Source organism: Cajanus cajan, chromosome 8 (genome assembly GCF_000230855.2).
Source record: "Cajanus cajan strain Asha chromosome 8, NIPB_CcT2T_4, whole genome shotgun sequence".
Taxonomy (NCBI): Eukaryota; Viridiplantae; Streptophyta; class Magnoliopsida; order Fabales; family Fabaceae; genus Cajanus; species Cajanus cajan.
In genome coordinates, this window is record NC_138524.1 from 2,471,631 (window position 1) to 2,494,121 (window position 22,491).

Genomic DNA, 22,491 nt, shown 5'->3' on the forward strand with positions numbered 1-22,491 from the left:
TTTAGGAAGATTCAAATATGATACTTCTGGTTGGTATAACGACTCCCCACCAACAAATGAAGTTGAGGCCATAGCTTATTTAGAGGCTATCACTTGGTTAGCAAAATCCCATTATTTAGAAAGTTTTGATTGAACTTGATTGTAAACAACCTGTGGATGATTTATATGATTTCACAAGCCATTCTCTTGAGTATGGTTGCCTTATTTATAAATAACGTTCTCTTTTAGCCTTACACAATAACCTTGAGGTTATGTTTGTTAGGAGACAAACAAATCATCTTTCCCATACACTAGCTATGATATCAAGATTGTATGCTAGTCCCCATCATTTTGATTTTATTCCCACCTTATTGCCGCTTCTATTATGAATGAATGTCTTGAGTTTTTTCGCATAAAAAATAATAATTTAGTCGATAAAAATAAATTTTGTTTTATTTATATATATTTTTCTAAAATATCATTATACTACTTTTCTTTCCTAATCAATACTCATATATTTTCTAGCCAATTATAATACGTTTTATGCTATTTATCTCTCTTAATTATGATTCATTCTTTTTTAATTAATTAGAATGTATATTTTTTAAATAAGTTATAATTAATACAATTTGTTAAATCAAAAGAGTACACTATAATTAGAGACATTTTAGTCTAAAAACAATTAATATATATATATAAATATGAATTTATTTTATATTAAAATAAGAAACAATTATTTAATGTCAGTTCTATAAATAAGAAGAGAAGTTATATTCTTTAAAAACATTAACAATTTTTTTTTTGTTTTCGCATATGGATAAAATTATCGAGTTGACTCACAACTCCCCACACAAAAAAGTTCTTATATAAGTATTATATTTAACAAATACAATAAATGATAATATATTTATACTTACATATAAAAATGATTTCATATGTTTTTTTTACATAATTAAATGAACTACTTTACTCTTATAAACTATGACCATCTCTAGCTCATTTATTTATATTTCCTCCTCTAAACCACTTTTATTTCTTAAATAACTATGTGTTTTATTATTTTTATAAATATTGAGGTACAAAGTGTTCTTTTATGCTAATATAATTAACTAAAAACTACCTTAGTATTTACATATTTTTATGCCTACGGAATGCACTGCATCTCTGTGTGTTTTCGTCTCGTATTTTGCTGTTTGCTCCAAACATTAGTCAAAAGATAAAATAATTGCCGAAATTAGATTTGATACGGCACAATTATTGTGTATTCACATTTGGCTTGCCTTGCACCAGCTCATACGCTTCAATCAAGGTGGAAAATCATTTAAATTGATTTATCATTGGAATGCCATAATTCCTGCGATACACAATAAAAATAAGAATAAAACATGTTAACCGAAATGTCAATTGTGAATTGTCAATGCTGTAGCATATGAAACGGGCAATACTCGCATGTGACTCATTTGAAATTAACCAAAGCTATTACGTATAGTATAAATAATTCAACAGCAGAAATTGTGCATTTATTATTATTATAAATGACATGTATTTAATTATATATGAAGTGTAATAAAGGGTGTGAATACTATTAAATTTAATTTCTGTAAATCTAATAGTCAAATCCACCAGGTTGTCATTCGATAGTCAAGAATAATCGAAATTAGGAGAGTAGATGTAGTATTATGATTTGCGCGGTCCCATGTAGTAGCTTCCAAGTTCCAACAGGCAGCCAAACAACGTACATAGAATGTCCCAGAAGCGACAGAGGCATTACAATTGTTTCCGCGTACAAATATCATTGTTTGGGGAATGAAATAAATTAATCACATTAAGATACCGCGTGTCGCGTCAGAATTCGCGCCCAAATACACTGTCATACAGCTTCCACAATCTTAATATATAACCACACGCAGTCACCGCCTCTATTTTCCATTCACTTTTCCCACCCACCTCTTTTATATCATTACAAAAGAATGTTAAAAAAAAAATAATATATATAATTATGTAGTTAGTTACCTTACCTGCAAGTCTTGCAACCTTTCACTATTCTCGTCTCATATTATATATACATGTGTACAAAGAGTGCCTCTTGCTACTTCAACTCTATCCTTCTTCACACTTTTCTTTCCTCCATTTAATTTGTTGCCCCATTCTTTCTCAAACAACTAACCCCAAACAACATGAAGGTGCTGAGCTTCTGCTCCATTTTCCTGCTTTTGGATTTGCTTTTGGTTGCTGCGGAGGACCCTTATAGGTTCTTCGACTGGACCATTACCTACGGAGACATTTATCCTCTAGGAGTTAAACAACAGGTTAATTACTATCTATGTTCTATGGTTCCCTTGTTTTTTCTTTAATTTGTTACTATTCTTTTCATGTATGTGCTCATTGCTTGGTTTTTTGCATTTGCAGGGTATTCTTATCAATGGCCAATTTCCGGGTCCTGAAATCTACTCTGTTACCAATGACAACTTGATCATCAACGTACACAATAACTTGCCTGAGCCGTTTCTTCTATCATGGTAACAACCCTTTCTCTCTTTTAATGCTGCGTCTTGTTCCAATACATGTCAGTAATTAAACAAAGTTAAGGCATTCTATTATGAGGAAGAATGAAACATGGATGAGCTATCCATGTTGAGTACGTAACATTTTCATTGCTTTAACTGATAAATCATAGTATTGATGATGAGGTAGGTTTGTAATAATGTGAAAAATAAGGTTGTTCAGTGCAAGTCATGGGAAGTGCCTTGCGCGGTGACTTGTTAAAATGTTACTCTAATACGTAATCCAACTGGCAAAGTGGGCACTTTTTAACTAAAGCATGGCTTGCTTGTTGCTTCTTCCAAAAATGTCTTATTCTGTTTTTCTTTTTTTATTACAATGGAACTACTTATGGCAAAGCTTTCTGTTATACTTCATTTACCTTTTTTTTCTTCTTTAATGTCAAGGCGCGTACCTCGCTAGAATAGCCTTCTTTCTAAAACTTGCTCACTCATTCAACTATACACGAATCTATGACAAAAATAGTAGGACTAATTAATAATTCAATATAAAAGCACATTTCTTTTTTGTCTTTTTCTTTAGGGGATTAATTTATTATTTTCTGTATTACAATGGCTAATTAAAGATAATATTAAATAATAAATTAATATGAAATTATACAAAATAAGTTAAATAAACCTTACGTTAAAATTTATAGATCATATTATATATTATACAAGATAAAAAAATATTGTAATAATAGTTTCTGTATACATTTTATATATGACCCAGTATTTATTTAAAATTATTTACAATTAAAATTTAAAGATCATATTATATATTATACAACATAAAAAAAATATAGTAATAATAATTTCTGTGTACATTTTGTATATGACCCTGTATTTGTTTAAAATTGTTTACTAATATCTTATAAATGTTAGATTAAATTGTTAGCAAAAAATTTGTCATTCATATTTTTTTTTATGGTAACGACTTCACCTTTCATGTTGATCTTATCAATTTTAACTTTGAGCAAAATTATCCTGTAAATAATATTAAATCGGTTTATTTAAAATTTTGAAAGCATTTTTTTAATGATATAAACATTATTATTTTTATTTTTTAATGCGTTTGTTTAAACTGTTTATTTTAAAAATAAGTAACTTCTGTTTTTTTTTTTTATGAAGCTTCTACTTGTTTATCAAAACATAATTTTTATAATATTTTTTAAAAGTTTAAACAACCCAATATGAACATTGATACTTGTGACTTATCAACATAGATCCAAATTACATGACATATGTTAATTAGATCTGTGTAATAGAAGCTTCTTTTCATAATTAGATGACGTTTGATTCGAATTGTTGCAAGGAAGCAACTCCATATTTCTTTTTGTGTTGGTGTTATTGATGAGGACAGAGGAGAAGCCCCTTTTGTTCACTGACAGATGTATAAAAAACAAAAACACGGACTTAATAAATGTGGATCTCACCAATCACTTCGGCCCTTTAAGTCATGTCACGGACCAAACCCATTCCCTACAAGTATAAGCCCACCTAACTGATTATTCACGAGTGAGGCCCTGTAAGTCATTAAGTCATGTCTCGTACCCTAATAAAATTATTCACGAGTGAGGCCCATCCTTGTTTTGGACTCGGTGGGCATTTACACTTCCCTTAAACCCAAACAAAAATACCTCTTATTTTAACACAACCTTTATTTGATTTAACAATAATTTGCATAATAATGACAACAACAAAAAGTATTATGCATGATGAGACATGAATGAATTAAAATATTAGGAAAGGAAAAGAAATTTACATTATGCAACTCTAATCCTCGTCTTGCTGACTTGTGCTTGATTAATGAACAGGAGTGGTGTTCAGCAAAGGAGAAATTCTTATGAAGATGGAGTTTATGGAACAACATGCCCCATCCCTCCTGGGAAGAACTTCACCTACACACTTCAAGTCAAAGATCAAATTGGAAGTTTCTTCTATTTCCCATCTCTTGCTTTCCACAAGGCAGCTGGTGGCTTTGGTGGCATCAAAATCCTTAGCAGGCCAAGGATTCCTGTCCCATTCCCAGACCCAGCTGATGATTTCACCCTTCTTATTGGAGATTGGTACCAAATTGATCACAAGGTAATCAAACACACCCATTGCTCTCAATTTACATGATATAGCCACCCGATATATGAATTCTACATAACATATAATGAGTGTTATTAATTTTTGTTTGTAATTAAAAAACTTAAATACATGTGATGTAGTAATTGAATGAGAATTATAGATATTTAGTGATTGTGGACTACTTAATAATTTTCGTCCTACCTCCCTGTTTTTAACTTTTGCCTCCATAAGCTGACATAGGATTTGTATGAATTCAGAAGCTGCAGAGCGTTCTAGATTTTGGACATAAACTTCCATTCCCTCAAGCCGTTCTTATCAATGGTCGTGCAAACGGCACAGCATTCACAGTTGAACAAGGTATGCCTTTCAATTGTCCTCTTTTTTCCTTTATAAATGTGGATTCTATTAGTTTAAGGTCATTGAATTTTGTATGATAGTAATGTTTATTTTGGCATCTCTTAATGGACAACAGGGAAAACATACAGGCTTAGAATATCCAATGTTGGACTTCAAAACACACTCAACTTCAGGATTCAAGGCCACAGCATGAAGTTGGTGGAAGTTGAGGGAACTCACACCATACAGACCACGTATTCCTCGTTAGATGTTCACGTGGGACAGTCTTATTCTGTGCTTGTCACAGCTGATCAAGCACCCAAGGACTACTACATTGCAGTCTCCACTCGTTTCACCAACAAGATCCTCACAAGCACTGCCACCCTTCACTACAGTAACTCCCAGCAACCTGTTTCTGGCCCAATTCCTGGCGGCCCAACCACTCAAATCGATTGGTCCATTGAACAAGCTCGTTCAATCAGGTAGTTCTCCTGCCATGATAAATTATTAAGTAATCATGAACCGCATGGTCCTAACTAATCTCTATACTTGTTTTGATCTACACCTTTTCATCACATGTAGAATTGTAATTAGAGTAATATTATATGCACATTCACACATCATGCTATCAGCCATGTCATTTATTACTTATAATAAACGTTTGCATTTTGCAGGACAAACCTGACTGCAAGTGGACCAAGGCCAAATCCACAAGGCTCATACCATTACGGTCTCATTAACATTAGTAGGACAATTACCCTGGAGAGCTCAGCAGCACAAGTGAATAAGAAACAAAGATATGCAGTGAACAGTGTATCATTCATACCCGCTGACACTCCTCTGAAGCTAGCAGATTACTTCAACATTAGTGGGGTTTTCAAAGTTGGAAGCATCCCAGATACCCCTTCTGGTAAACCCATGTATCTTGACACCTCGGTCATGGGTGCTGATTTTCGAGCCTTCGTCGAGATCGTGTTTCAGAACCACGAAAGTATCGTCCAGAGCTGGCACATTGACGGATACTCATTTTGGGTTGTAGGGTATGGTTTCAGTTTCACATTTCATAATCACTACACAACACTATCTCCTTCACTCTTTAATTTTATACGTGCACGTCAATCACTGAATTTTGACTTGCCATTAATTTATCATGCAGAATGGATGGTGGTGTGTGGACGCCTAATAGTCGTAACCAGTATAACCTAAGAGATGCAGTATCTAGGTGCACAACACAGGTTAGTACTTAGTTGTATTTGGTTGGCATATTTCATGTGATCATATATAGTATAATGCAAATGCAGCAGCAACAGCCTAATGATGAATTTTGTGTCACAGGTGTATCCTAAATCATGGACCGCAATATATATGGCTCTAGATAATGTGGGTATGTGGAACGTGAGGAGTGAATTTTGGGCACGACAATACCTTGGACAACAATTCTATATGCGAGTGTATTCACCAGTTGGATCCGTCAGGGATGAATATCCAATTCCAAAGAATGCTCTTCTATGTGGCAAAGCTGCAGGCAGAACAATCAGATCTCTATGAGAATCGTATCTCTAACACCAGACATGTCTATCAACAGCCTAGTAGAGACTCTCTTGGTCTCATTCTTTGCAAATTCGTCTACCATTTATTTGTTTTTCTACTTAATCTGTCACCCTCCTGTCGTGATAATAATTAAATTACCACCATTGATTTATTTTTTTAATGAATAAATAAATTTCTCGGATGTATTAGAGAATTTCTGTTTTATGCCATAATAAGATAAGATGATGCAAACTAGATCCATCATCTGCATGTGTTTCCTGAGTACGTTCGAAGTGTGCTTTTTAATTACGCATGACATGATTCTATTTCACGATTAGACTAAAATAAGGGACCTCAAAGGAAGAATATGTACATAATTAATTATGTAGGTTCAAGTTATATTTTAAGATTCTAAGTAAACTAGATAAGTAAAAAAAAACAAAAAAAACAAAGCTTGGTATGTAAAAAGGGAATGGCTGTACGCCTGTACGCGAACACGTTATCCATGAATTATTGAAGTAATTTTAGTTTCAAAGCCATGTTCGGATATTATTGAACTTACTCTGTCATATTCACTTTATAATAATGTCTTCCCACTTGGGTGACAAGAGGTACATAAGAATTAATTTTTTTTTATTTCTCTTGGACTTTAGAACACTTCCACTGTTCATATTTCATTATTTGATCATTCAACAAGGGATTACATTAAATTACAATTAATAAACACGTGTTCCATGTTATAGCATAACTGTACATGCATCATTGAAAGTTCTGTATTCTTGGAGAAAATATACGCTCAACTCTTGGACTTGCAACTAGGCCTTTATAAATTTGTGGTCATGAAAATACTACTACAGTACTGGTACTACGTGTGACCACAAAAAGAAGTCACAAAGCGATCCCAAAGATCAAATGAGGGCCTCACGGTCACAGCCGTGTGATTGGCAAACGATTTTCGTGACGCAAAAGATTTGTGTCTCGGAGACGAGCGTGGTTGGGTTTCCTGTTCTGTACCAAACACAAGACAAATAGCGCAGCAAGCAAATGTTATAAAACAAACAAAAGCTAAGCTAACGTGATTGAAATGGGAATACTTGAGCTACACACTATGTCAGATTTGTATGCGCAATGCCATTTTATAATTTTTATGGCTCCATGGGGATGGGGATGGAGAGGGCCCCACCCCCACCCCCACCCTCAGCGATGAGATTAAAATAAAAAATATTGATAAGGAAAGAGTGAAGATGAAATGAGGCACAGAACACAACACATATCTCGATGCAGAGATAACCGCCGTTTGGATCAACGGATTGTAGCTCAACAGGCGTCCAACCAGAGCATGCCACGTCAGAGAGAGTGGAGCCCACGGAAAAAGGAGCGTGTCGGGTGCTTAACCCTGCAAACGGCGTCTCTTTTTCTTGCTTTTGCTCCCATCAAATCATCACCATCACCACTGAAGAACGTTGCCAACGCTTTTTTCCACCGCATTTCGCTGAAATGTGCTTGAGATCTGCCTGAGTAACCATGGGGAGTGTTTCGTCCGAAGACGCTTCCGACCGATGCGGAAGCTACAGCCTCAGTGCTGACGTCAGCGAGTCCGAGAGCTGCAGCAGCTTCTCCGCTCGCCGCTTCGACGCCGAGGGAGCTTCCAGCTCCGCCAACCTCTCGCCTCGCCCCCTCGCCGCTCACTTCAACTTCCCGCCGCCGCAGGTTATGCTTCCCGTCATTGGCGGCAAAGACGTCGTCGTTTGGGATCACAAGCGTCATCTCGACTTGTCCGGTACTTTTTCTTCGCGAATCTCTATCTTTTCTCTCACTCTCCAATTTCAAGACTAATTGCATTTTGCAGAAGTCGAAATGATGAAGGAGAGGTTCGCTAAGCTGCTTCTCGGAGAAGACATGTCTGGCGGTGGAAAAGGTGTCTGCACCGCGCTTGCAATCTCCAATGCGATAACCAATCTCTCTGGTTAGTCACTCCGTAGTGTGTTAATTAATTTAAGTGATTTGCATAATGTCCTGGCAAAAGCATTTTTATGAAGATAGAATAAATGCAATTTAGTTTCTATTAACAGTTAAGTGTGAGTGTAATAGTTGATTTTAGTTTAGGGGTAACTCAGATATTTTCCCTTTTTATCTTTTATTTTTTTTCATCTTGTGAAGAAGATTATGCAAATGTGATTGGTCAAGGTGTGAAATGTGACTATCTGAGTTTGGATTGTGATTGCAGCAACTGTGTTTGGGGAAATGTGGAGGTTGGAACCACTGGCGCCACAGAAGAAGGCAATGTGGCGAAGGGAAATGGAGTGGCTGCTATGCGTGAGTGATTCCATTGTGGAGCTGGTGCCGTCTGTGCAGCAGTTTCCTGGGGGTGGAACCTATGAGGTGATGGCGACACGTCCTCGCTCCGATTTGTACATCAATCTTCCGGCGCTGAAGAAGCTTGATGGGATGCTGCTAAGTATGCTTGAAGGGTTTCATGACACGCAGTTTTGGTATGTTGACCGGGGGATTATATTGGGTGATTCCAAGGATTGTGATGCCTATGGTAGACCTTCGGTTAGGCAAGAGGAGAAATGGTGGCTTCCCTCTCCCAAGCTTCCACCAAATGGCTTGTCTGAGGAAAATAGGAAGAGGTTGCAACAGTGTAGGGATTGCACCAATCAGATACTAAAGGCTGCCGTTGCAATTAATAGCTCTGTGCTTGCTGAAATGGAAATTCCCCGCGCCTACATAGAGTCCTTGCCTAAGGTAAGTAATCATGCCCTGTGCTACTTACTAATGGCTTGACTGTTATTTTTGTATAGTTATAATCTGAGTATCATGCTACGAATCTTTGATATAAATAAATTATAATGGTGCATCTTTGAGTTGTACAAACTTCTACTTTTGTAAAATGTCTGGTTTGTGTGCTGAAATGAAATCATGCCTTGAAGGTAGTTGGAATTATTGATTCTTGAAAATATGCTAGAACTTGATGAAGACTGAAATGGCTGTGTTCTTTTGTGCAACTGCAAATGCAGAATGGAAAGGCTTGTCTAGGGGATATAATTTATCGATATATAACGGCAGATCAGTTCTCACCTGAATGTCTCTTTGATTGCCTGGATCTTTCGTCAGAGCACCACACTCTGGATATAGCTAATAGAATTGAGGCTGCTATACATGTATGGAGGTTGAAGGACCAAAAGAAACATGAAAGTTCAGCAAAATCAAGACGGTCTTGGGGTGGAAAGGTGAAGGGTCTTGTTGCGGACGGACACAGTGAAAAGAACCATTTTCTTGCCCAACGGGCAGAGACACTGCTGGAAAACTTGAAACACCGATTTCCTGGGCTCCCGCAGACTGCACTAGATATGGCCAAAATTCAATATAATAAGGTATATTAACTATGTGGAATATTTTACATGCATCTGATTGAGAAATCCTATTGTTTGTGCCAGTAAGCATTCAAACTACATACGAGTGTTTTCTCAATTTCTTTGTCCATATTGACGATTGATTGTAGCCTTTTTTCATTGTATGTTTTTTGTTAATATTTAATCGAAATCATGGGTACAATTCCGTTGTTATAAATGGTTTGTGATTGATGTGCAATGTAGGCTTGTTTGTGGTTGAAAGAAGCTGGCTTGGAATGAAAAATAAGCATCTGTGAAATTTCTTTTCATTGCAGGATGTTGGACAGTCTATTCTTGAAAGTTATTCAAGAGTGATGGAGAGCCTGGCCTTTAACATAATGGCGAGGATTGATGATGTCCTATATGTAGATGATAGTATAAAGCGATGTGCAGCTGCAGATTCTCTCTCATTGTTCAGTAGGGGAGGTTTTGGTGGCATGCCCATCCAGAAGCGATTCTCTCCTAGTCCCTTCCCAATTCAACACACCCCATATGCGTCCCCATTTGCAACACCATCGTTCTGTTCCTCCTCTCCTGTAACTGGGAGCCCTTGCAGTCCAGGAAGGATACATGATGTGAAGAGGAATGCTCGGAAGGAGGGTGCAGATTCAAAAGCCGAAAAGTTAGCTACATCTGAGTTTGAGAGGGTGTGGTCATGTGCGGGAAACCTCAGTGCAACAAGAGCGTCTGGCGATGCTCCAGAAAGAGACTAAATTCACCCATGGGTGGTCACTGGTCATTAATCATGTTGTCTTAATGTGGATCTGGCTTAAAGCCCTTGGTCCCCCCCGCCCGCTGTATATGAGGGTCTAATTTTTGTATATTCTTAGGCAGTATGAGTAGGATTATGTTGAAAGATCATGCTAATGGATCATTAGTTAAAATGTTTCCTCCCAAGTATAAATTTCTAGAGGTAGGCCGTGATATTATTTTTTTAACAAGTGCCAAATTCTAAGTAGAGTTTTTTACTACATAACCCATTCGAGATTCTGCATTATACATGTGCAGATGTGCCCTTGCTCTCCTACTAAATCTAGTCATGGCTAAACAGCAATGCCAACGAATCCCCGGTCTCAAAATTTACTATTTCATGTTGAGAACAGTGACATGAATTCTTAAAATAGCTACTATTTAGTAATAACCAACGTGTCTCCAGTAATATGAACAGTGTGCATGTGAAGAAAACAATTTGTGAAGATACACACGAAATTGTAAATTGTCTTCCACTAGAAGTATTCTGCATGTATATTTATTGGCCACGAAATCAACACTAATACTACTAACTTTCTCCTACATAATTCCTTGTTTGTTTAGTTTCATATTGGGAACCAATGAATATGAATTTAAAGTAGGTAAAGAATAAACATACAGCGTAGTAGATAAACTTGATTTTTATCTGACTTATGTTCACACATAAATTTCACGTCAAAATAACAAAAGGGAAACGTGGAAGCTACTCTTAGGGTGTGTTTGTATTATTATGACGTTCTGTTCAACCTCAAAGTATTGAAAGAGAAGTTCCGTTTAACGTGATTTGAAATTTAGGAATTGAATAAAACAAACATACACTTGGTGGCTTCACTCATAACTTACATCATCTACACTGTAATATGGAACCAAACAGACAGATAGTTGGGAGTAGCTTGTATGCCTTCATCTGAGTTTCATGTATACTGATTTGCAACGAGTAAAGTGCAGCTCATCCAACAACACTTATGGTGCTCTTTCCTTATTCCGACATGCATTGCACCGTCCCCATTTCCTGCAACGGATGTTAGTACATTTGGTGGTGAAAGGTAAATAAATGTTGAAAAATGCTGCACCCTCCGAAAAAAATATTTTGAAGTTTGTTCCGAATTATTAAAAAACTGATTTAAACAATGAAATATTAAATTAAATAATTATTTTATAATAAATTTATTTAAAATATTAATATTTTAATCATTCATACGTTGATTCGGAATTTGGTTCGAAGTATATTGGTAGATGTTTCTTCCTGTCGCTCAATCTTACCACTACATTATTGGATTTCAGAGATTTCTTGCCACGATGAAATGGTAAGAACTTCTGTCACTTTTGCAGTTGCCTTTGTTTGTTTTTGTTATCCATTTCATTTAATTTTTAAGAATTTAACAGGGCTACATGCACATTCTCCTTCAAAAGTTAAAACATTATGCATATACCTAACATGCACGCGAAACTTACAGCCTTTTTGATTCATAGGCTTTTTTATTTATTCATACACCAAAATTTCAGCCAACTTTAATAACTACACATCTCCAAAAAGCAATTTTTAAAAAAAGTATTCAAATAACATTTTCATTTTTAGTTATCCAAATAAAAGTAGACTTTAATATTATTCAAATACCACTAGACCAAATTAAGTCTCCTTTAAAACTTATTTATTAAACAGTATAGTTTTTGAACTATCTATCAAATATGAATCTGGTCCAGTCAACTCTAAAAAACACTAGTTTAACTAGAATTGTCTGGTTTATGTCAGCATTTTTAATTTCTTTTTCTGTTAAGGTCAGCTAGTCTTAACGTGTATGTTTGCGTGGAGGCCAGCTGTTTTTTTTTTCTTCTTCTTTTTTCCTTATGGACAACCAGCTTTCCATCAGTGATTTCTACATGATGTGGGTGCCATGTATTTTTTCCCGTCTTCTAGTGAAAAAATACAATGGCTGGCTTTATGTGTGAAAACGCTAGTTAGATATTAGTTTTGTAGAAAACGTTACTTATAGACTAACTTGCTACTATAAGATGGAATGAGGATGATGGGTCACTACATCATGTGAAATACACTAATGAAAACTAGGACATCAAAAACAAAAAAGCAATTAGGTCTTCAATTTTCGTGTTTCTTTCATATTTTTACATGTAACGTTTATTATTAAGGTGCTCTTTTTTTTTTAATTCTTACAAAATTAAATACTTTTATCATGTCAATACAAAATAAATATTATAAAAAATTATAAATATAAAAATTAAAAAGACATATGTTGAATTATAAGGACTTAACAACACAAGAGATGAAATAAGGATGATGTGATGACTACATCATGTGGGAACACAAATGAAAGACTATCTTTCTATTAGGGCATGAGAAAAAAAAAATAAAGTAATTAGGTTTGGATATTTTATGTCTCTTTTGTATTTTTATTTAAAACATTTATTGTAAGATATGTATTTTTTTATTTAAAGACCTCTACCACATCAATAAAAAAGCAAAAAAAACTAGAAAGAAAAAAAATTAACGACAAAGATGAATTAAAAAACTGTAAATGTATGAAATAATTTTTTTTTATAAATTATAAAGACTAAAAATGATTTAAAGAGATAAATATATTAAAAAAAATCTACTTTAAACTATAGATATTAAAAATTAAAGTAAATAAAATTATAAAAACTAAAAAAATACTTTAACTTAATAATAATAACACTGACATTGACTAGTATTTTCTAAGCATTGGCTGCACAAAATTGATAAATAATTTCAAAATGGCACCAATTTAGTAAAAAACTTTAAAATGAATCCAGTAGCTGCTATATATTTAAATAACATTAATCACATTTTTCTTATAGATGTTATTCAAATCCAAATCAATCACATTGCTTTAAAAATGAAATTCATTTTTATTGAAACTCAATTCTACAAAATTAAGTTCTTCTAAACTTTCTATAAGTGTATAACCAAAGTCCAAACACATGAATATTATTAATGAATTTGATTCATAAAGACTATTGGACCTGTGAATGAGCAAAGCCCTAGGCTTTGAAGAGTTTCTGGTTTTGGACATGAATTATTGCTTGTATGAGAAGCAATGAAAGCAAGTTGTATGACAATTTGAGTAGCTCTCTGAACCCACGGCCACTAATTATAGGTTTGTCCTGTTTATGAGAAGTAATAATGTAGGAAGAATGTGTAATATAATATCTCTGTTTCTTTCAAACCTTAGCTAGCTATCTTGGACCACTTTTGGTTATTGTAAAAAGGGGTAAAAAGAGAGTTGAATGTAATAGATATATAGGAAACAGCTAATAAGTAAACACTTTCAGACACTACGTTACTCATAATTTTAGTGCTTCCTTTGACTAGCCTTGCCGTCCAAATAATACAATGTATCTTCTGCCTTCTATTTTTAATTCTCATAAAGTCCTATTATACTTTCTACATTGATTTAATTTCTCTAAAAATATTTATAAAAGATAAAATAAAAAAATATTTTCTTTGAAAACTAAAATTAATTAGTTCATGTACAAATTAAAAAAATTGAAAAAGTTAACATAAGAAAATTTCTACAAATAAACTTATGTGTAAACTAATTATAATTTATGAAATTTTTTTTCTTTTTTATTTTCTTCTCTTATAAGTATTCGTGAAAAAGTTTATACAAACATATTATTTTCTAATTTAAAAGTTACATATCTTATATATTAGATTAAACCAACTCAATTATAACTTTTCTATGAATTAATTATATATTAGATTTATTTTTAAAACTTTATAAATATCTACATATTTATTTAATTTGATATATTATCAAAATAAGCTAATTAAAAATCATCCTAGATATTATTATTTTTAATCTATTTTTATTGAAATTTAAAAACATTGGTGCAATACACAGGAAACTTGTTAATAATGCTATTACTAGTTATAGGTAATAATGAAATGATGATTAAAACTAACTAAACAATTAATTATAGTGATACAAAACTAAAAATTAAAAATTAAAATAATGGATTATAAAAAGTATTGTAAAATGGTACTGTAACACTCGAAATAGTATTATCAAAAGTAAATATTTAAAAAAATTTAAACAATAATTCAAATTATTATAAAAATAATGAAGTAAAAAATTATTATGAAGACGTGAGTATCAGAAAGACAATGAAATATAAACAAAAATACTAAAATAAAAGTATTATACAAAAAAAGAAAAAAAAATTAATAAAAACATCACAAACTATAGCAATATAGTATTTAAAACATAATAATAAAACATCAAAAAATCAGGAACCCCACGCACACTAAAACAGCACTATTACAGTGTAATCATATTTCATGTTCTGTTGTCTTCATTTTAATTGGTTTGATCGAAACACAAGTATCGATTTGTCAGAATTTATCATTTTTTTTTCATTGTTATTTTATTAAGATTAATGATTTATTCTTTTTTTTTTTTATTCTTGATAATTAATATATGTTTATTGAATAATGTGTCTATTTATTTCTAATGTCTATCTATTTTTTCTCTAATTATTTATATAAAGTTAATGTTACATTTAAAAGGATCATATGTTTCCAACGAAATTATAAAAAAAATAGAGAGTAGAATAGAAAAGTAAGTAATAAATATTTTTGAAAACTAAAATATTAATCATTTCCTTAAGTTCCGTGCAAAACTTTAAACGACTATGAATAAAAAACGGAGAGAATAATATTTTCGGAAGAGAATTGCTATCTATCTTTTATATATACATGTAGAGAAGAAGGTATTTCGTGATTCCGTGATAATTTTTTATGAATATATATATACGTTAGTGGATAGTTTGCAGACAGTTTTAAAAATAAAAATTGTTTGAAAAAATATTTTTCTATCTTTTATCATACAATTTATGTAATATTTATAAAAAATTAAAATTATCACAAATAATGCGTACATCAAAATAGGAAATTAATTTTATATATAGATATAGATTATTATTAAGAAAAAAAAGACACTTTATACCTTATTATTATTGTGAGAAAAAAATTATAAAACGATTATGATGTAATTTATTTATTTTTTTAAATAATTTTTATTTAAATTAATAAATAAAATTACTGAATTATCGTTTACTAAAAAAAAATAATCGTAATTACTATAATAAATAAAAGATAAAATATTTTAGAAATTATAAATTTTTATTTATTTTAATTCCCCCCTAAATTATCCTCGTAAATGCCGCCACGGTAGCTGTATTTTCTGAATGAATTTTTTAGTGGCTCAAGCCCATTTCAATTTTTTTTTTCTTTTTAATTGGTTGGCACTTTGGGTTAAGTTGTTACAATCTGGGCTAAACTTCTTTCTTCCATTCATATCTATTGGGCTCATAATACTTGGATTTATTTGAAAATTTCTAAATATGTGAGCATCAATGTTTGATTATTATTTTTCCTCTGATGCGGTTACTAATAAAAATAAATGAGTCGACAACATAATAAATAAAATATGAATAAAAAATAAAATCAAAACATTTTAGAATCGTGTTGACGTCTTTATGTTAATTCACAAGTCAGTAATGATAACCATCACAATAAAAGTCAAATAAAATAAAAATTATTAAACTTGAACGAAAACATATCGACAATCATTCTCCTGAACACCCTTTAGAAACAGTTGGATCAAGAAAGACAATTTTACTCTAATTAGATATAATATTGTGAACAACAAATTTTTTTTTAAATATTTAATATATTTTTATCCATCAAAATTATAATCACCACACTAAAAATTAAATTTTATATTCTACACATCTTAATATAACTCGAAAATAAAATTATTTATTAATTATAATGACAATATTATATTTAATATAATTAGATATTCAGAATTCGAGACGAAAACTATTTATTAATTTTAAGTTGAAATAATGCTAAGCTACTCTATTCATGCACTTAACAATAAAATTAATTAAATAAATTATTAATATGAAACAATTTAATTTATTTTAACGTGTTCTAAATATGAAAGTTGGTTCGCAAGTTAGTTTAAATAAATTCTATACAGCGAATTCTAAACATAAGAACTGTTTTTTTAACCATTTCAAATCAATTATAATTATTAATGATTCTAAGTAGAATTTAAAAGTATTTATCAGGTGAAATTGAAGGAAAAAGTTACCAAATTCATCTCATATTCCTGTCCTAATTTGTACCATTTATAAAATATGAAAAAAGTGGGAAAAAAAAAACCAAATAAATTGACAGTAACACGTTTGAAAGCAATAAAATGGAAAAGCTATAGAGTTAAGATTGTTTTAGGTTGAAAAAACAGAAGAATTACCTAGATTGAAAGGGAATCTTCTGGAAGTCAAGAATTCATTAATTATTGGGGGCAGTAACCCAAATCCAATTAGATAAAATTTGGAGTTTAGTGGTCTGTTGGCACTTGAAGGAAGGACCAACCGCCCCACGTGTCCCCCCACAAATATATGTTTTTTCTTTCTCTTCCTATGATCCTATCGACTTTTTTTTTTCTTTTTCTTTTTTTTCCCCTTTCATCATAACATAAACAAATTGTATATGGTAGTGGTCCTATACCCTAATGGAGCAAGTTCAAGGACTTTCATATTCATAAAAACAATATCATTTCAAATATCATCTTGCAAAACTAATTTTATTTTAATATAAATATACATATTCTTAAAGTGTACTTTCTCTTAAAACCAATTTAAATTAATTTACATTCTTCCCACTTCCCACCAACATTTTGTTCTAATTGGTAAAAACCACGTGTAATTAAAATGACGATCATCAAAATTAAATTTTCACATCATATACATGTTTTAATAATAGTTATTTTTCTATAAAAAATATAAATTAATTTTAGTACATAGTGATGATTTAAATTTTATTTTATCAATATGAATTTTGTTAAAATCAATTTTGAAAATACAAAAAAGAAATAGATCTAAAAGTAGTTAAGATTTAATAGTATTATCTTTAAGTTTAGTGGATAGTCGGTAATCGGTTTGCATAGTTCCTTCTAACAGGCCATTGTTACACGTAAATCATTTTTTATTTTCATTGAGTGGCTGTAAAGGATTTTCACAATTAACTTCAACATGCACTTATAAGATTTTCTCTTTAAATAAACTTATAACAACACCAAAATATCGCTTAATAAATTTTATTTATTTATTTATTTATTATTCTAGTCGTGTATTTTATCCATCCGTCTAGTATTTAAAATATATGTTCATGTGTGAGCAAAGTACCAACATGAAAATGTAAAAAAAAAATTGTGATAAGAGTATTTTTATTAAATATTAGGAATGAAAGTTTAGAATAAAGTAAAATTAGAATAATAAAAGGAGTAAAGGGCAGTTAATTAAATAAAAGAGAAATGATTTTATAGTTTATAGTTGATAAGTATAAAGGTGGAAGGCATGAAGAATCTGGAAGAGGAGGCGAATGGTTGATAAGTACGTAAGAAGTAAGAGGAAGATAGAAAAGGAAAAGAGTGAGGCGAAGGTTAAGGTTGGTGACTTTTGGCGGTGTGGGACTCACGAGAGCGGCAAGGGAGTCACAAGAGTCACAAGAAAGGTTGAAGGGAGAGAATGGAGGGGAGGAAGATAAGTGGTGGAAGCGGACAGGTTCTAGACGGTTCCAATATTATGGAGTTGGTTGGAAACGACCATGTTTTCACCACCTTCGTCGACCATAAGTTTCACGAGTTAGATAGAGACAGAGATGGTAAACTCTCTGTGAAAGAGCTTCAACCTGCTGTTGCTGACATAGGTGCTGCTCTTGGCTTGCCTTCTCAAGGCACTACTTCTCATTCTGATCACATCTATTCCCAGGTTTCACCTTCATGCCTTCAACATCCTAACACTTCATCTCTCTTATTTTCTCTCACCAGGTTGCTTTCTTTTAAGACTAAAATATTCTTCCAATTATCACTTTGTATCTGTATCTAATCTTTACTTAATGATCATAAATTTCCAACCCCTTATACTAATAACACCTTTCCATGAATTCTACTGCATCTGGTAGAGAATGAAAATTTTCTTTACATAAGTAGTTGTTATCACTTCTACTAGAATTTTCACCGCACAATTATATTAGATATCCGGTTATTATCCAATAGAGAAAAGAAAAACAAAACTAAGAAGATATCGTTCTTACTGCTTAGAAAGACCGGAAGAAAATAATGTGGCGTATATGCTTAAAACTTTTTCTGTGGCTCTAGTTTAGGTATTATTCCGAATTTTCCTAGGAGTTCATGCTTCTGATCAAATTATTATAATATCATCTCTGTGATATCATTATATCTTCATCTGATTTGTTTCAGTTCTAATGTCTGTTGTTTTTATCTATTAAAGTATTTTTTGTTAGTGGTTTAGGGCTTTAAGCTTTGTTTTAATCCAATGTCTTTGGCGCATTTGCAACATATTTTATGTGCTTATTAATGTTTCTGATGTTGATGGAGAGGGAGAGCTAAATTGATTTTTCCAACAAGGTTTTATATAAATTTTTTATTTTAACATATTGCTCGGAATATATATCCTTTTCGGGCAATTATAGAGCAAGTGTTTGTCAAAATTTTGACTTCTAGTTGGTCCCAGAAGCATCCTAATCTGTTTATGATAATTTGGACTTATCCTTCAATATGATAAAATGGTCGGTCCTGTGGGACTTGGCTTTTGATTGCTAACTTAAAATTGATTTCTCTTAGCTACTTAACTTTTTGTGGCCATTTTCTTATCTCCGTGTAAGGAGGAATCTGGTGAGAAATGTGGCAGAAACTAAAGATAAGCTGGCATTTTGACCTCTGAGGTTTAATAATATATACACATTCAACTAATAATGATTTGTGCTCTTGGAGTTAAAATTAAAAATAATTAATAGTCAGTAAATGCTGGTAGAAAGTTTTCAGTTAGACTTTAAAGTGCCAAAAAGTCAAACGCTATTATTATAGTCAATGGTAGGAAATTACAAGGCTTTGGCTTCTAGCTGCACTCAGAATCATAGGGTAATGTTCTTGTGGGGACAGGCAAAGGTTTTCTTTAGCGGCATGCTTTGTGGAAAAGCTTTCTCACCCAACTACTAAAGATATGCAAGCAATAAATATATAAAGTATAAACTACCTTAGTCACAAAAAAAAAAAATGTAGCAATTGGTTCTAAAATAACGTGACATAATGAGTATCAAATGGATTATTTTTTTTTTCTTTCCATTTTGTCTATGAGATTAATTATATTTGTGTGAACAAGACCTTGATTGGGCAATTTATGTTTGAACCAATCAGGAAGCGAGAATTGACATGTAGAATTAATGAGTTATACTCCATAGGTGTTGAATGAATTCACACATGGGAAGCTGGAAAAAGTGAGCAAGACTGAGTTCAAAGAGGTTCTCTCTGACATTCTATTGGGTATGGCTGCTGGACTCAAGCGTGACCCAATTGTGATACTTCGCATTGATGGGGAAGATCTTCTCGAATTTCTTAATGGTTCAACTTATGAAGCTGAAATAACATCCATATTCTCTCAGATTGAATCTCCTCACAGATCTCTTCATCACCATATACTTGAAGCTCTGGGCAAGCTCACTGTTGATCATGGGATTCCTCCTACCTCAGATTCTTGGGTAGCCATTTCATACAAACATCGTTGACTTTCTTTAGAGATGTAACACATGTTTTCAAAAAAGTTATGACAATTTTTTTTTTAATCTATGAGAGTTAAATTCGATACCAAGAGAGTTTACAACAGCAGAAATGTTTTTCAGTCAAATCTTTTTATGAGAATAAATTTTCATTTGTTGCTAAGAATCTCATTTTATAGTTTATCCTAGAAAATAACAAACTCAAACTTATTTCATTTCCTTCCTCTCTATTGTCTTTTCTTTTTCTGATTAGGTTTATAACAACATTGTGGAACCGGCACTGCTATCTCTAGATGGCTCTGATTTGGATAAGCCCGTTTCTCAAGAGACATTTTTGGAGGAATTCAAGATGGTGGCATTGGGTGTGGCTAAGCGTCTAAAGGAACAACCTGTCATAGTTGCACACAGTGAGAACACCTTTGATGGAAGTGGTGTTAAGAGACTATTATCCAACAAGTTTGAATTGGACAAGGTTTTAATTTATCTTGGAATGCTTGAAATATCTTTCTTCTTCTCTAACTTATATTGCTCTTGTTAAACCTCCTTATATATATGGAATTCACCAATATATCATGATGATGGGATGCAGACTTTGAACTCAGCTTTAGAGACTTTGCCTAAAGATCGTAATGGAAAGATGTCAAAGGAGTATCTACGGGTGGCGCTGGACACCGTGGCTCCATCTGCAGGTTTACCTCCAGTTGGTGCAATTCAAGAGGTATGTTATGAACACATGCTGCCAACAAGTTGCTAGGTAGAGGTGAAGTACTATACATTGCAGAAAATATATTGTAGCAGTTATAGTTATAATAAGGTCAATGATGACTAAAAATTCAGCATTGGCATGATGTGGCTGTGGCGTGGCATATGATTCAATTATAACTTTAACTGACTAACTGAGCGAAGTGGCCGTTAAGTAACAAATTGTTTTCAAGTGTTTGTGCTTCTTACTTGGCCATTTATTGACCATAGACGTGTTTGATCTTACAGATGGATAATGTTATTGGTGAAGTGTTTAAGATGGTGAATGCAGATGATGGGAAGACGGTGAAAGAAGAGGATTTGAAGAAAATTTTAACTGAAATACTGGGGAGCATCATGTTGCAATTGGAGGGAAATCCAATATCAGTTTCTTCAAATTCGGTGGTGCACGAGCCTCTAGACTCGTCCTCTACACTTCTGCAACCATCACCTAGTGAAACTGAAGCATAGTTGTGTTTAAGTACATGACGGGTAAAACAAACCGAGAAATATAATAAAATTTTTATTTATGTAAATTATTATTACTAGCATATTTCTGTTTTGAGATGTGGCCTGTGGGGCTATTTGTGAATCTCAAAGTATAGGATGCCATGGAGAAGGAAAATTCAATAGTACGTCGGTTTCCCTTACTTGGGCTTGTTGCTTATTTCCCCTTGTACTTCATTCACTCATCGTTCATGCTGTTTGATCATATATAACCAAAAAAGAGTAAGATTATTTTACTATAATGCATACATTATCAAACCATTATGGACATTTTTAGATATTATGCGATGATATCCATGGTAACCCTTTTTATTAAGTGCATAGGAGACAAAAATAAAATAATCCGAAAATCAATGTATTAAGAATATAAATCTGTTTATAATTTATATATTTGTGAGTCTTTATATAGGTTAATTACTAATTACAAATTACATCTCTATTAAGGATAGGCCTAGTGGTAAAAGATTTGATCAATTAATATCTATAAGTTTTTATATATTTTAATATTGTTATTAGCCTAAAAATTTATGGTTAGAGGGTGAAGAGAATCTGAACCCACTAAAATGAGTTTAGTGGTGGAAAAGTTTAACTAAATAGTAATATGAATAAAAGTTTTAGATTTGAATATGTTAAATGAGTGACCGTGATAGACTGCTAGGTAGCAATGAAGTGGGCAACGGTGTAGAATATATAGAATGGGATGATATGTGGTAATTATGGCCTGAGGGGGAACAATCAGCAATGAATGTGAAAATGAGGCTCATAAAATCCCCAATAGAAGAGCCGCTCAAGAAGAACACTAAAAAAAAGTTATTCTATGGAACCCCGCCACATCAATTTGTTTATCAATATATTTGAAGACTTCACCCACACATATAAGAGTGAACTAACTAAAAAATAATTAGAAACTTAATCCAATAATTAAATTGTTAAAATTTAAGTTTTGTATGATTTAACTCCTTTAATTTATGAATAGTCTTAACATATATATAAAAGTGAACTTTTTCCA

The 22,491-nt window shown here is 32.5% G+C and overlaps 3 protein-coding genes across 4 annotated transcripts; all 3 read left to right on the forward strand.

Moving 5' to 3' along the window:
* The first annotated feature begins 1,975 nt into the window (after window positions 1-1,975).
* LOC109798962 (L-ascorbate oxidase homolog) lies at window positions 1,976-6,746 on the forward strand. Its single transcript, XM_020359417.3, has 8 exons — window positions 1,976-2,288; window positions 2,389-2,498; window positions 4,337-4,607; window positions 4,853-4,952; window positions 5,068-5,413; window positions 5,606-5,971; window positions 6,088-6,166; window positions 6,267-6,746. The coding sequence occupies exons 1-8, from the start codon at window positions 2,157-2,159 to the stop codon at window positions 6,477-6,479; spliced, it is 1,617 nt and encodes a 538-aa protein (XP_020215006.1). The 5' UTR covers window positions 1,976-2,156; the 3' UTR covers window positions 6,480-6,746.
* Window positions 6,747-6,882: 136 nt separating this feature from the next.
* ROPGEF1 (rho guanyl-nucleotide exchange factor 1) lies at window positions 6,883-10,797 on the forward strand. The gene is made up of 5 exons (XM_020359416.3): window positions 6,883-8,241; window positions 8,311-8,427; window positions 8,689-9,209; window positions 9,482-9,838; window positions 10,132-10,797. The coding sequence occupies exons 1-5, from the start codon at window positions 7,986-7,988 to the stop codon at window positions 10,567-10,569; spliced, it is 1,689 nt and encodes a 562-aa protein (XP_020215005.1). The 5' UTR covers window positions 6,883-7,985; the 3' UTR covers window positions 10,570-10,797.
* Window positions 10,798-17,905: 7,108 nt separating this feature from the next.
* Window positions 17,906-21,642, forward strand: LOC109798356 (uncharacterized). 2 transcript variants are annotated; one of them, XM_020358586.3, is made up of 5 exons: window positions 17,906-18,427; window positions 19,920-20,216; window positions 20,488-20,706; window positions 20,824-20,952; window positions 21,225-21,642. In XM_020358586.3, exons 1-5 carry the CDS (start codon window positions 18,185-18,187, stop codon window positions 21,444-21,446), a joined length of 1,110 nt encoding a protein of 369 aa, XP_020214175.1. In that variant the 5' UTR covers window positions 17,906-18,184; the 3' UTR covers window positions 21,447-21,642. The 2 variants fall into 2 exon arrangements, with proteins under 2 accessions (XP_020214175.1, XP_029127096.1); XM_029271263.2 differs by having other exon boundaries at window positions 18,287-18,427; window positions 19,876-20,216.
* Window positions 21,643-22,491: the final 849 nt, after the last annotated feature.